The sequence below is a fragment of the Micromys minutus genome (assembly GCF_963924665.1).
Source record: "Micromys minutus genome assembly, chromosome: 10".
Taxonomy (NCBI): Eukaryota; Metazoa; Chordata; class Mammalia; order Rodentia; family Muridae; genus Micromys; species Micromys minutus.
In genome coordinates, this window is record NC_137979.1 from 14,340,571 (window position 1) to 14,355,048 (window position 14,478).

At 40.9% G+C, this 14,478-nt stretch overlaps 1 protein-coding gene across 6 annotated transcripts in view; it reads left to right on the top strand.

The window, feature by feature from the left end:
• SPECC1 (sperm antigen with calponin homology and coiled-coil domains 1) overlaps window positions 1–14,478 on the top strand; it is a gene marked incomplete at both ends in the record, with an annotated part of 178,738 nt that overhangs the window by 111,972 nt on the left and 52,288 nt on the right. For all 6 annotated transcript variants that reach the window (XM_080924202.1, XM_080924204.1, XM_080924205.1 and 3 more), the window contains 3 exons: window positions 3,243–3,388; window positions 4,309–4,409; window positions 10,590–10,671. In XM_080924202.1, coding sequence (XP_080780328.1) covers window positions 3,243–3,388; window positions 4,309–4,409; window positions 10,590–10,671 — 329 coding nt within the window. The remainder of the gene's footprint in view (window positions 1–3,242; window positions 3,389–4,308; window positions 4,410–10,589; window positions 10,672–14,478) is intronic.

The following is a 14,478-nucleotide window of genomic DNA, read 5'->3' on the forward strand; positions in this document are numbered from 1 at the left end:
AGGGAGATTTGAAGGGAAAGTCATTGCAGATGTATGTATACATGTTAAATTAAGACATAAGTCACAGAAGCTGAACCTGCAGCCAACCAGTGGTCCTGATGTAATTACAGTGGTCGATGGGATATGTCTTAAAAACAAACAAACAAACAAACAAAAGTCAAGCTTCAGCTGCTCCTTCCTTAGCCTCCCCAGGGCTGGGACTTAAGAAATGCCTTGTGTGACACATGGCACTTGAATATGCATTCATTTTACTGAAGTTACTTTATAGCTTTATATGTGGTAGCAAGCATGATTTGTTTCAGTTTTAGATGGGATTCCGAACCAGAAGGCAGCCATTTCCTGCAGGATATGGCTAAGGAAAAAGATAAACTACAAATCGCTAGAGGGAAAACGAGTGTGTTAGACCTACTACACACTGTAGTGTTTGTGTTTATGTTTTGAAACCAACAGAAACTGTGCTTTGGGTTTTTTGGGCATATTTGACTCCACATACAGTAGAGGCCATAATTGACTTTGAACAAATGCTCTGTCAAGTGTTTTGTTTTTTTTTTTCTTTTTTTTTTTTTTTTCTTCTTTTTTTGTATTTCCCATTTACTTACAGAATTCACTAAGATATTCCTGGTTGTATGATTCATAATATCCATTATAATATACAGGATTCCTATTCCTTTTGAGAAAACAGGGAATGTAACCAATCATATATTGTTTGGGCTATAACAACTCTTAGTCTAGTACAAGGAATTTCAGGTTTCTTCACGGTTAAAGTATGAGTCAAGCATTATATATTTGACTGTTTTAGATTACAGTTTCCTCTCAGACTTTTTTCCCGGATATTTGTATATGTCTAATTAGATACCTAGAGAATTGTGACCCAGGCGCCTCCTCAAATTCACTGATGTTTTCATATACACTTTACATAACCTGAAGGCAACTTTGTATTATACATTTCATTTGTCTACAACCTGATGTGGGGTCAAGGACGCCATCTTCACTAGTGGTACCACTTGACACTCAAATATAGAATTTTTAAAAGTATATATGTGTATACTTTATACTTTATATAGGTGTATATATCTGAGAGAGAGCTTTTTGTCATGTGTGTATACACTACATGCATTATACATTGCTGGTTCCCATGGAAGTCATAAGAGGGCATTTGAACTCCTGGAACTGGAGACATAGACAGTTGTGAGCTGCTACGTGGATGCTAAGAATCTAGGTCTTCTAGGAGGGCAGTCAGAGGTGAGCCATCTCTCCAGTCCCTAATTTCAGATGTTTGATAATTTTGAGTTTCAGATTTTCAGATGAGAATGTCAGACTTAATCTTACCGTTAAACCCATGTGAGTATCATCTGCAGATATGTTAAAACATTAGTTCATATTGCCATGTTCTTATGAGGCCCAAGTGAATCTTTCCACTTACCATATATTGTTTCAAATCACTGGGAAACGTAGACTCCTAAAAATGTAGAACAGCTCCTCCATTTTATTCTTATTAAATTAACAAGGAGTGACATTTGGTACCTTGGATGCTCTTTGGCAATAAGCCAGTGAGAGTCACTGATGTGGAAATAATTTTTTTTTTCTATTCAGATCTGATTTCTTAACCTGGTTTCATTTTCTTACTCCATATCCACCAGCTAATTTTTCTGTTTTATTCCTATATTTACTTTCTTATTTGAGATGGAGTCTTCCTATTTGCCCAGCCTGGCCTCAGTTCTGGGCTCAAGTAATCTTTTGTTGGCTTCCTAAGTATCTGGAACCACAGGTCACACAATCATACTGGCCTAGTCATCTGATTACATGCCATGTAATACAAGGTGGAGGCATTATAGCCACCTCTTTGCAGCAAATCATTAGAAATTACCTTAAAAAATAAAACAAACAAACAAACAAACAAACAAAAAACCAGTCTCTCACCATTTCTGAAATGCTTGCTTGTTTCTCCCAAGGAAGTTTTCAGTTACTGTTTTTGTTGTTGTTCCACTCAGAAAGAGGGGCTGTACAGTCCAGAGTGTAGGGCAGAGTGCCTTAAGTGCCTTCATTCTGTCTCACTTAAGTTCAGCCTATTTGTGTTGATTATAGAGCAATAGAAGAATTAAGGACAAGTATTTTGAAATGTAGGAGCTTATGCGTAGCTAGATTAGTTTAAAAAATGGGAGATATTTTAAACCTTCACTGACCTTATTAAAATATATTTCCAGAAATATTGTTTGAGCCTTTCTCATAAGTGAGTCATTGCTCAGCAGCTGTGGCGATATGATATAATAAAAAGAGCAGTGGTTTAGCAACAGGGAGGTTGGGAGTTCTCATCTTGGCTCATTCACAAGAAGATTAGATGACATCCTAAAATCCTCTAGTTAAGGAAGCCACACAAGAGAGCTGAATCATATGATCTGTCCCCTATGAGTCTGCTGGTGTGTATAAACCACACAGCGTAGAGAACATTCGTATGAGAATGGAAGCTTGGCACAGAATTTCCGTTTCTACTCTCAGAGGGCAAATAGCATCTGAAGAAGGGCTGCTGTATGTAATGAGTTGCCCTTTAGTTGGCTTAGGCAGAAACGTCTTAAATAACTTACAAAATTCCTGAGAAAACTGAATCAACTGGATTGTAGACTGAGCTTCCAGGAACAGGTTTCTGAGGTTACAACACAACCAGACTGCCTTCACCATGATAGGAACCCTAAACCAGGAGGCTGCCTGTCCACTTAGAAAGCTGCAACCACAATTCCTAGCCCCAGGAGCACCTTGTCTCTGTTAAAGTCTATGTCAACATAAGTAATGCCTCATGTTCTGGCTCTGACCCAAATCTCTGTTGGGGAGCTTAAGTCATATGAAACCTTGGCTAAGCAAGAGTCTTGGGATTCACCTATCCAGCCTCCGAGTGTGCCACCTGAGGATTGGAGCACATGCCAACAGGCCAGTCCATTGTTGGTGAACCATTGATGGTTACTTATGATAAATTACACTCAAATGTTTCTTCACATTTGCAGAGATATTCATATATTTTTCACTTAGAGATAGCATTCTGTTTACAAATATGTTATTTCTGACCATCTCCTAAGAAAGTATTAAAAAATTGAGACCAGTATTTACTTTATTAAAAATCCAGAAAATGATTAAAATTGTGGTTTCCCTTCTAGCTTATTTTGTTCCCATTGGTTTTACTTCCAACTATGTCTTTTCCCTACTGAGGACACCCTCCACCTTTTCAATTTAATTTGCTCTTTGCCATACAGACCTGTGAATGAAGAGCCAGAGCCCTCAGAGGTCGATGCTGCTGGCCGGTGGCGTGGAATCTGTGTCAACAGAACATCACCAGCTCCTTCAGACTCTGCAACCACAGTAAAGTCACTGATCAAATCATTTGACTTAGGATACTCAGGTATTTTACAGAACTGTACATTCACATCCTAGCCTACATACCATCCATCTCTGCCACGCTGGTCCCAACAAGTCGACTGAACCACGGGCTCACTGTAGCTCATGCCTCTCTGCAGGAAGCCACTGAGGCTGTGAGGCTGTGTGGGCAATCCTGAGGCAGCCTCCTTCCTACTTCCACCTGTTGTCTCCCCCAACCCCATCCCTTTCCTACCCCACAGAGCCATCACTTTCAGGACCTCCTGCCTGTGTTCAGAGAACCAGCTAGGATGGCCGGCAGCTTCATCTTCCAGGAAATGAGTATCACCTGTGTATTTGCCCCCCTTGTCTGGAGTCTCAACATCCTCACCTGCAGTGTGCCATTAGACTCTTTTCTACTTAGCCTTACATGTGAGCTTTCTGTCTGTTGCTTCTGATCTTGGGTTTGTTGCCAACTTTTTCTGGAACGGTCTGACTGACTCAGGATTTCCCTGTGGCCGTGCATCGTACAGACACGAGGCAGTTACATTCATCCTTTAAGCATATTCACGATAGTGTTTTGAAGAAGCATTGTATGTTTGTTCATAATTGAGATAACCTCCCTTTTTGACTGTCACAAATGTGCATTGTATTGGAAAACAGAAGCAGTGGCTAATTCTAAAAGGAACTGATTGTCTCTGCCAAAAATCGTCTCCAGATTACTTAGATTAAGATTAGATTGGACATCTTGAGAGACAGGAAAACCCAGTGAGTCAATCCGTAGATAGAGCGTGATATACCAGAAATGATTTGTAAATTAACATTCCCGTTGCTTTCCCCCAAGAGAAACCACACCCAACTCATCATGAGATTTTTAAGTCGCCAACAAAGGAAAACAGATCAAAACCCATTCTATGCAGTTTTGAACTGGATTTAAGTATTTATGTCCCAGTCTCTTCTTGGCAGGTGGAACTGGACAGAGTATTGCTGTCCACAAGACTCCCAGAAGCCCCCTGAGTGGAATCCCAGTGAGGACGGCTCCGGCAGCTGCTGTCTCTCCAATGCAGGTATAGAAGAACCCAGAGGCAGCTCTTTGTGTAACCTTCTGGGTATTCTTGACTCACAGTGTGGGTCTGTGGGGCAGCAGGACGTAGAGACCGGGGTGTATGTCTCCAGTACTCCTCTCACTTTAGTGTTGGACCCCGAACAACAGAAATATTTGGTCATTTGCTCACTACTAGATATACTGGCTAGAACAATGGGTGACAGTCTCCCATCACAGTAGAACTCAATGATTTCTGTCTATCAAGTGAAGGAATATATTAAAGGATCTTCAAACGTTAGTCTTTGGTGAAATTGTCATTCTTTCTTAAAGGCCACATCTGCATCATATGCAGTTACTTAGTCACTCTTGGGGGCTGTTTCAGGCATTGTGGATTTAACTCAGTACAAAACAATACAGTGAAGGTCCTTGTGCAAACTTCTGACCTCTTGAGGAACTATTTTTGTATGAGAGCATATCAGGATTTATTTCAAAATGCTGGAAAGTGCTTTAGTTAGCAGAAAGGAATTTAGTTCAGAGGCGTTAGTACTTCAAGGGCTAGAAGAGGTGACTAAAGCCTTGCAGAGCTATTGGGAAAGGTTTCCTAACATCTCACATTGGCCCTTAAATACACTCTGCTTTCCTGATTAGGAACATCTTCCACTAGGTGCTTGTCTAGAACTATGGCCTCCATCAACACCTAAGATCAGCTTCAGGACTGCACTCTGACACATGCATCCACAACAGCAAAACACATGCCTTATCATACCCATAAAGCCTCTGCAACAGGAAAGCAGGTGCCTCTACAGCCACCAGAAGCAGCAGAAGCAGCTATCCCTTCCTAGCACCTTCTATGTAGAATTTTGAGATTGGGTATGAGTGGCAGAAGCCAAGTGACACAGTAAACGGAGCTTTAAAGAGTTTAAAGCATACCCTGTAACTTTCCAGTCTTTATAGTAGTGAGCAGAGGGACTGCAGTGGAGTTGAGAGGGCTAGTCCTTAGAACTCTAGACATTGGTTCCTAGTAAAAAGGGAGATGGATTAGCTCTGTCCTCACATTGAAACACTTGATAGATGCATTGTCTTTCCATGTAGTCTTTCACATAGAAAGTGCTGTTTCCCCAGAGTTTCCACATTCCGTACAAGTGTCAGGGGTTTTAGTAAGTGAGGTGAAACTCGGTTTCACTTTTGTGGGTTGTGCATTTCTTCATATGTGGGTATGTAATGTTGTATTACATCGTCCATCTATGTCCTTACCTTTGCACTGACCACTTTTCTAAGTGTTGTGGTTTTGGGTGTTTTTTGTTGTTGTTGTTGTTGTTTTGTTTTGTTTTATTTTACTGTTTAGGGACTAGAGAGATGGATCAGTAGTTAAGTGGACTTACTGCTCTTACAGAGGACTCAGGCTTAGTCTCCAGTCTCACATGGAGCCTCCCAACATTCTGTAACTCCAGCTCCAGTCGTCTGTACATGTCTGGCTTCTTCAGTTGGCTCCTGCACTCATGCATATACCCACACAAATGCATGTAACTTTATGTTTTTAAGAAAAATGTTTAAAAACGTAGGATATCTGACTTTTTTTAAGCTATAGTTTTATCCTATAACATCATAATTAGCTTTTAATAAAGAGGTAATTTTTCTTTCTCCTGAAATGTTTTTACTGAAGAGAACATTGTTTTGTGTTTTCTTTCACAACCTTAAATTTTTTTTTTAATCTTGGTTTAAATATCTTTCTGTTAGCTTATTAAAACATTCTTCCTTAGTATCATAGGAGTGTTTTATTTTGTTGAAGGGTTTTTCTTTTAACAGTGTTTCACTATGTATCCCTTGCTGGTGTAGAACTTCCTGTGTAGACCAAGTTCTATCCTTGAGTTCACAGAGATCTGCCTACTCTGCCTCCCAGGTAATGAAATCAGAAACATTCATAACCATCTGGATTCTGTGTTGAGTTTTAAAACCCACAGAAACATGAATTTGGACTAAGCATTCTCCCCCCATCTTCACTGCCTCCTAGAAGCAGAAATAAATCTTTTAAGGAGGGTACCTCACATGGGAACCTTACCTTACAGCTGCCTGCCTACCTACCTCCCTCCTTTTCTCCCTCCCTCCGTCCCTTCCTCCCTCCCTCTTTACTTCTTTCTTTTCTTTTCTTTCCTCAAGACAAGGTTTTTTTGTGTAGCCCTGGCTGTCCTAGAACTTGATTTGTAGACCAGGGTGGTCTTGAACTCAGAAATGTGCCTGCCTCTGCCTTCTGAGTGCTATGCCATCAACTCCTGAATAGCTATTTGTTTTCCAATACAGAGTCCTTTAGTCAGTTCATAGAATTCCAGCACACAGGGTAGATCACACTGAAAGACTAAAACTTACAACAGTTAAAACACAGAAACAGGCATAGCAGATCCATATATTAATTCTACTGGACACAGATTTTTAAAAGAACAGTGATAAAGGCAATCAAGAAAATGAATGCTAGCACATACAACCACTATAAAAAAAAACTCATTAAAAATTACATGACTTAGGCTGATCATGATGGTACACACCTTTAATCCCAGCACTGGGAAGGCAGAGGTAGGTACATCTCTGAATTCAAGGCCAGGCTGGTTTACAGAAAATGTTCCAGGACAGGCAAGGCTACACAGAGAACCCCTGTCTCGAAAACAAATGAACAATAAAACTTAAAAAAACTAAAACAACAAAAATCACATGACTTAAAAAAGGCTCAAATGTATAAAAGTAAGTTATAAATTAAACATTTACTAGGGACATTTCAGAGACCGACTACAAGCGAGTTGAAATATTTAAGTTGAAGTGCAGATAATAAGGGGTGGGAAGAATAAAAGGATCTCCTGTGGAGTTCCTGAAAGGGATGGAGTTAGGTCTTGAAGGGGAGAGACAGTGAAGAGATAATGGGCAGAGGTTTCCAGAGCTTATAAAAGATGCCCAGCCACAGGCCAGAATGATAATGAACCCAAGCTAGCTATGAACAAAAAAAGCTACAGCTGGGTATAGCAGTTAAACGGCTAGAGGCAAAAAGAAGCACCTAGGACACTCAGGGCAGGACCTCTAGTGTCGAAGAAGCACAGCTTCTCTGTAAGTGATAGAAGACAGAAGACAGAGCAGCTAAAGGAGAAAAATTGCTTCCAGGAATTCCTTTGACCTCACAGGCCAATCTTTTTAAATTTCATATAAATAATAATAATATACTCTAAATTATTACTATGTGCTGATGATAACTTTGAAAAATCTTAGAAAAATCGTAAAAGTTTATTTTAATAGCCTGGAGTTTAACTTATTGCTACAAAGGAAACACCAGACCCAGAATGTTAATAATAAAATCTGAAACACTTAAAGAAGGGAATAACATCAATATAAATCATGAATTCAAGCAAAGACTGGAAAATAGGGATAAACTTTTCAACTCATGAGCCAGAGTAGTTTTATTATTTCAGTTAAGAACAGTGAAAGTCAGGACAATTAGAAGGTCAGTCTCTCATGAACCTCCATGTAAAATTCTTGAACAAAAATTTGTCCAATCCAATTGAGCAGTATATGAAAAACATCTCAAAGGGGGTTTATTCCAGAAATGCAAGGTTTTGACGGTTGAGAAGAGTCAGGAATTTACCAGAGTAGCAAAGGAAGAAAAATATATCCTGACCTTAGAAGTAACAGCCAAATGTATTTGAGACACTGGCAGTTGAACGTGCTAGGCAGACTCTGCCACTGAGCTACATCAGAAGCTCTTGTTCTGACTTTTGAGATATGATCTTGCTAAGTTGCCCAGGCTCTGGGTACATCTTAGATTTTTAATTCTTCCACCTTAACCTTCTAAATAACTGGGGTTACATAAGTTCTGGTTATTCTTTATTTTAACCAAGAGAAAAACTTCAGGAGCGAAAAATATAGTTCTATAGTAGAGTGCTTACCTGTTATAGACAAGGCCATGGATTCAAGTCACCAGCACAAATAAAAAAGAAAACCCCAGTTTTTTAAGACGGCTTAGGAGGTAAAGACACTAGCTGAGCAAACCTAAACCAAGCTTGATTGCTAGAACCCATGGTGGAAGGAGAACGCCAGCTTGTTCTTGTGATCGCCATACTTTTTCTTTATGTCAGTGTCTTAACTAGTGTTTCTATTGCTGTCATAAAACACCACTGACTAAAGTAACTTGGGGAGGAAACTGTCTATTTTATTTTGTCTCATAGGTTGTAGTCATAACTGAGGAAACCTGGGGCAAGGCAGGAACCTCACAGACACCATGGGGGCATGCTGCTTATTGGCTTGCTCAGCCTTCTTTCTTATACCACCCAGGACCACCAGCCTAGGAGTGGCATCACTCCATGGGTTGAATCCTCCTACATCAGTCATTAATCCAAAAAGTGCTCTACAGGCCTGCCCACGGGTTGATCTGGTGGTGGCATTTTCTTACCTGAGGTACCCTCTTCCTAAATGACTCTAGCTCATGTTAAGTTGACATAAAACTAGCCAGCACAGTCAACTATGTAAGCTACATTTTCCTAATTATGACAAACAGGTGCCAGTGTATTCATGTGCATTCTCTCTCTCTCAAATACTTAAAAAAAAAAAAAACTTATGTGAATTATGCCTGCAAGTATATATTTGTACCATGGGCATGCCTAGTACCTTTGGAGGCCAGCAAAGGTTATCAGATCCTCTGCAACTAGAGTTCCAGGTGGTGGCAAGCTGCCATATGAGTGCTAGGAATTGAATCTGGTTCCTTTAGAAGAGTAGCCAGTGCTCTTAACCATTGAACCATATCTCGTTCCCTCTCTGGGAAGTTCTTTAATCTGATTTATTGCCAGTAACCATACTTAGTGCTGAAATTTTAGATGTTTTCTCATAATACTAAATTGTTAGGAATCGTTTACTTTACATGCTGACTTCAAAAACGACAATTTAAAACATTTTTTGAAAATTATATTCTGCAACAATTTTACTTATGAGAATCACTGGGAACCATACATTTCATGCTTAATATCAATGTAGAAAAAGGATCCCTAAAATAGAGAATTCTCTTACACCATGTGTATAAACAGTTCATAACACCAATATGGAGGTCAGCACTTCTGTTCATAGAGGGTGGGTCCAGTGAACCATGGGAACAACAGTAGTTAACCCATGAGATGCTCATTGTGTGCTGTGATCTTCCTGGATTACTCTGAATGGATTTGTGGTCCTCTAAAAACCCTCCCAGCAATCTCCATAGCACAGTGTCACATCCTTTCTTAGAGCAGTGGACGTGCAGAGAATCCGTGGCTCAAAGGCATGTGGCAGTTGAGAGCAGTCAGGCTGGGACCCTCTGGGTCCCACTGCCACTCATGTTGCAGTTCTCATGGGAACCTGTAGGCTGGTGGATGCAGCCCGGGAGAATCTAGTGTAGCTCCAGGCCACCAACATAGAATTAACTCCAAGATGTATTAAACAAACAAAGCCAAATGGCACCAAATAAGTATAATAGTGTGTTAACATTTGTGTTTATATAGACAAAGTTTGTGTGATATATGTCATGAAATTTGCACCTTTGCATATACTTGTTAATCATTAAAAACCAAAAGGTAGTTTTGTGAGTGTGTGTTATGTGCAGTATGTGCATGTATGGTGTATACATGTCTGTATAGATGTGCATTTTGTACATGTATATGTAGAGCCAGAAGTCAACATCAAGTGTCTTCCTCATAGCTTTCCTTCTTATCTTTTGAGACAGGGTCTCCAATGACCCTGGAAATGACCAACTGGCTAGATTGGCTGGCCAGCAAATCCCCCCTTTTCTGCTCCCCTTCCCACCGCTCCATGATTCTCCTGCCCTGGATATCCAGGACATCCAGCATTCCCAGTGCTGAGGTCAGGCATGCTGTCCCACTTTACTTAAAAAAATTATTGTTATGTATATCTCTGAGAATGTATGGAATATTCCAGAAAGAATATATTTATAGAACAGATTAATAACAATTGCCTGTGGGAGAATGAAATATGTGGTTGAAGTGAACTGGGGATTATCTTTTATTGTTTGTTCTATTTAAACCAGTTGGGCTCATTACTGCTTAAACGAATAAGTTATTTTAAAAGCCCCCTGGGGTGCTCTGGTGTGCTTAAGAATTGTGTGCAGGCACAGCAGTGTGTACTTGTGTTCTGCTGTTCTTATGTCGAAAGCCCATCATGCTGATGTGCCCTTTGGTTTTGACAGAGACATTCAACGTACAGCAGCGTGAGGCCAGCCAGCAAAGGGATGTCTCAGCGCTTGGATTTGCCAGACCTTCCCCTCTCCGGTAAATGATTGAAAACACAACTATTTTTGGCCTATTTTAGTGGCGTTCACTTTTTGTTGCATGAACTTGAACTTGGAAAACTAATTGGTGGTATTTATTTCTGCTGATTTTATCCCCTCGGGGTGCACATTGTGCCCTTTAGAGCCAAATTGCAGCTCATGCCAGAAGTGTCTTCCAGTTGTCGCCCTCCTCAGTGTGTGTGGATGCAAAAGAGATATCAACTTGGCTGGATTTGTATTGTTTTTAATAAGCTGAATCTCAAGACATATCTTCTCTTCTTAAAAAGTAACCATGTCATGCAAAAACCCTTGTCTGGTTTTGTGTTTGTCCAGTGATTCTGCAGGTCTTTAAATGCACCATTTTTAGGTCTTGCTGCCTCTGAGTACCATCCTTTCCTCTTGTTGCACTGTATCACAGTGAGGCGGGTGTTGTAATTAGGAGGTCTCATTCTCATCGGTCATTTTTTCATTCCTGCTGGGCCTCCAGTGTTGAAGGTGCTGAGGTATAGCCAATAAAAAGAGAGTAAGCAAAGCCCCGCTTGGCACTGCCACTCCCCTCCCAGCGTTGGCTTCGTTGTATTTTGCTTTCCTCATGTCTTAAGAAAAACATTGCTGGTACTGTAAAGGTAGCAAGCACAGTGGTTAAGAGCACTTACCGTTCCTGCAGAGAGCCCGACTTTGCTTTCCAGCACCCACGTTAGGTAGCTCACCTATAACTCCAGGGGATCTAACGGCCTCCTTTGGCTTCTAAGGGTACCTGAATTCATGTGCATAAACTTGTACTCACACATACACATTTAACTTAAAATTGATGGTAAAAGCAGTCTGTTCCTGGCTTCCTTTGGATGAAGATGTAGAACTCTCAGCTCCTCCTGCACCATGCCTGCCTGGATGCTGCCATGCTCTTGTCTTGATGATAATGGACTGCACCTCTGAACCTGTAAGCCAGCCTCAATTAACTGTTGTTATTTATAAGACTTGCCCTGGTCATGGTGTCTGTTCACAGCAATAAAACCCTAACTAAGACACCTAGGCCTTAACACACATAAAGTGTACCAACTGCACGTGCATGTGATGCCTCATTTCTGGGATGATATCACTTTATGATTAAAAAAAGGGATTGTGATTCCACAGGAGTTGCTGAAGAAGTTTTACACTATCATAAGAGATTTATTTAGGGATGACATATCATTTGGGAGAAGATTTTTATATAATTAAGCAGGCTACCACCAAAAAGTTATTTAGCGTTTTTCTAACATCAAAAAAATAATGTGTATCTTTGTACTGAGGCATGATGGGAACAGCAGGAGGATATAAAGAGAGAAAGAAGCTCTCACTCTGGAGTCTGAATGAAGCCTCTGCCAACTGAGAAGCAAGGAGGCTTTGTACAATTAGCATTTGCTATAAAGGCTGCCAACATAGAGTTAATGCTGCTTCCAGAAACAGAAAAGGAGGCTAGCCAGCCTCCTTTTCCTGAGAACCTAGGATAACAGCAGTTTGTGAGCTACACTAAAGCTGTTTGTTAAATGCTGTGGTCACGTATTCCAGCCTGGCCACATCCTTCTTCCCTGCTGCTAGGTGTCACTTCTCCCCAGAGTGTAGCCAGCCTGCTGCGCTCCAGGCTGGGCTGCAGGAAGGGAAGCATAGCTGGTGAAATTTGGGGGGAGGGAGGGCGAGGGAGGGCGAGGAGTGGGGGGCGGGGGTTGGCAGTGAGTTGCTGGGGCAAAGAAGTCACACACCTGAGAACAGTTTCAGAGAACTGCTTCAGCAGTTTATTGATTGGGGGGCCGGGGGTATTTATGCCCCTGGTGAGCAGGGTCTCTGGAGCAAGGTTTGTGTGGCCATGGACAGTTGGCCTGGACACAGGTGTTAAAAGACACTTCACCTGCACACTCAGAGGCTGGGGGTTGTTGTGAGGGATGGTGGTGTAAAACACCCTGTGAGGTCCTGATACCTGTCGGGATAGTAAATCTTGCTGCGTGGATGGTGAAGCAGCTGACTTCTTGCTCGCTAGGAGAAGAAAAGGAGCCAATGTCTACCATCTTCATCTGAGTTATGGGGGTTGCTCTCTGTGACCCTTCCTCCATTAATCCTGGGCCATTATGGTTCCACATTTAACGTGCAAGGCTGAACAATCCTGCGCACAAACGACCTGGCAATGAAAATTTTTTAAGAAATAAACAAGTTTATACTTTTCATTTAACATTTTAAAAAATTGATTGTAAAAAAGAAAAGAAAGAAACTACTTCAAAGGTTCATCTGGAGGATTGAATTAATTCATTTAGAACACTGAGAATCCTGCCTGGTGTGTCTTGGGCATCATAGAAATACTTACTTTAGTCTCTTTCCTTGCTGTTGTCTGCTGAGCCTGTTGACATGCTCAGAAAAAAGAACAACAGCACTTTTATTCTAGTACATGTTAGTGAGTTTTCTGCAGGGGACTGGAACCAAATACCACAATGAAGTAAGACACAAAAAGTCATGCTTGCTCTGTGTTGTAATCTAAGTATGCAAGAGCATTACAGCTAAAAATACACATAGCTTGCTTAATAATGATGTATTATCACTGATAATCATCTCAGCCTTCAGCAACTTTGCATCTTTTTTCAGAGAGTCTTGCCTTTATGTTGATGGCTACTGACTTAGGTCAGGTATTGCTTGCTCAAGTTCGGATAATGGTGGCAATTCTTAAAACAAGACACCAGTAACATTTACTGCGTCACCTCACCTTGACTTTCCCAAGGGCTTTTCCCCACATAGCATGTTTTTCAAAATTAGAGTCACTTCCTGAAAAACATGGCTTTACCCTGAGTTTATGTCATACTCTAAACCCTTGGTTATCATTTCCAGTGTTTACAACACCTCCAACAGGCAGAGAAATTCTTCTCAAGAAATGACTTTCTTGAGCTGGAGAGAAGGCTCAGCGGTTAAGAGCACTGACTGCTCTTCCAGAGGTCCTGAGTTCAAATCCCAGCAACCACATGGTGGCTCACAACATCTATAATAAAATATGATGCTCTCTTCTGGTGTGTCTGAGGACAGCTACAATGTACTCGTATAAGTAAAATAAAATCTTTTTTAAAAAAAAGGCTGGAGAGATGGCTCAGAGGTTAAGAACACTGTTCTTCCAGAGGTCTTGAGTTCAATTCCCAGCAACCACATGGTGGCTCACAACCATCTGTAATGGGATCCGATGCCCTCTTCTGGTGTGTCTGAAGAGAGCTACAATGTGCTCATATAAATTAAATAAATTTTTAAAAAAAGACTCTTTGCTCCTCCATAAGAAACAACTCACTACCCACTAATGTTTTCTCCTGAGACAGCAGCACTTCCATCTTCTCCTTGGGCTCCTTTGCCATTTCCACGCCTGCAGTGGTCCCAGCACTGATGTCTGGGATCCCTCAGTTCACCACTGAGGGCTGGCATCAACTGCTTCCAAACTCCCACTGGTGTTGGTGTGTTTTGCTTTCTCCCATGAATCACTGTATTCCTAGTGGCATCTCAAGTCCTGCATCTTTCCAGAAAGCATCCACTTATGTTGCTCAGATTCATGGGAGGAATCATTATTTGTGGCAGCTATTGCTTTTGAAATGTTTGTATAATAAACATTAAAAGTCAGAATTACTCCTTGGTCCACAGATTATAGAATGGCCTCTGTGTCAGGAGGCAAAAAAGGAACATTAATATTATTTTTGTATATCTCCATCAGTATTTTTGGATGACCAACCAGGTACACCATCAAGAGCAATGAAGGTGGAGTTGTTGATTTGGTTTATTATTATTGTACATGTATGTAATGTGTATGTAA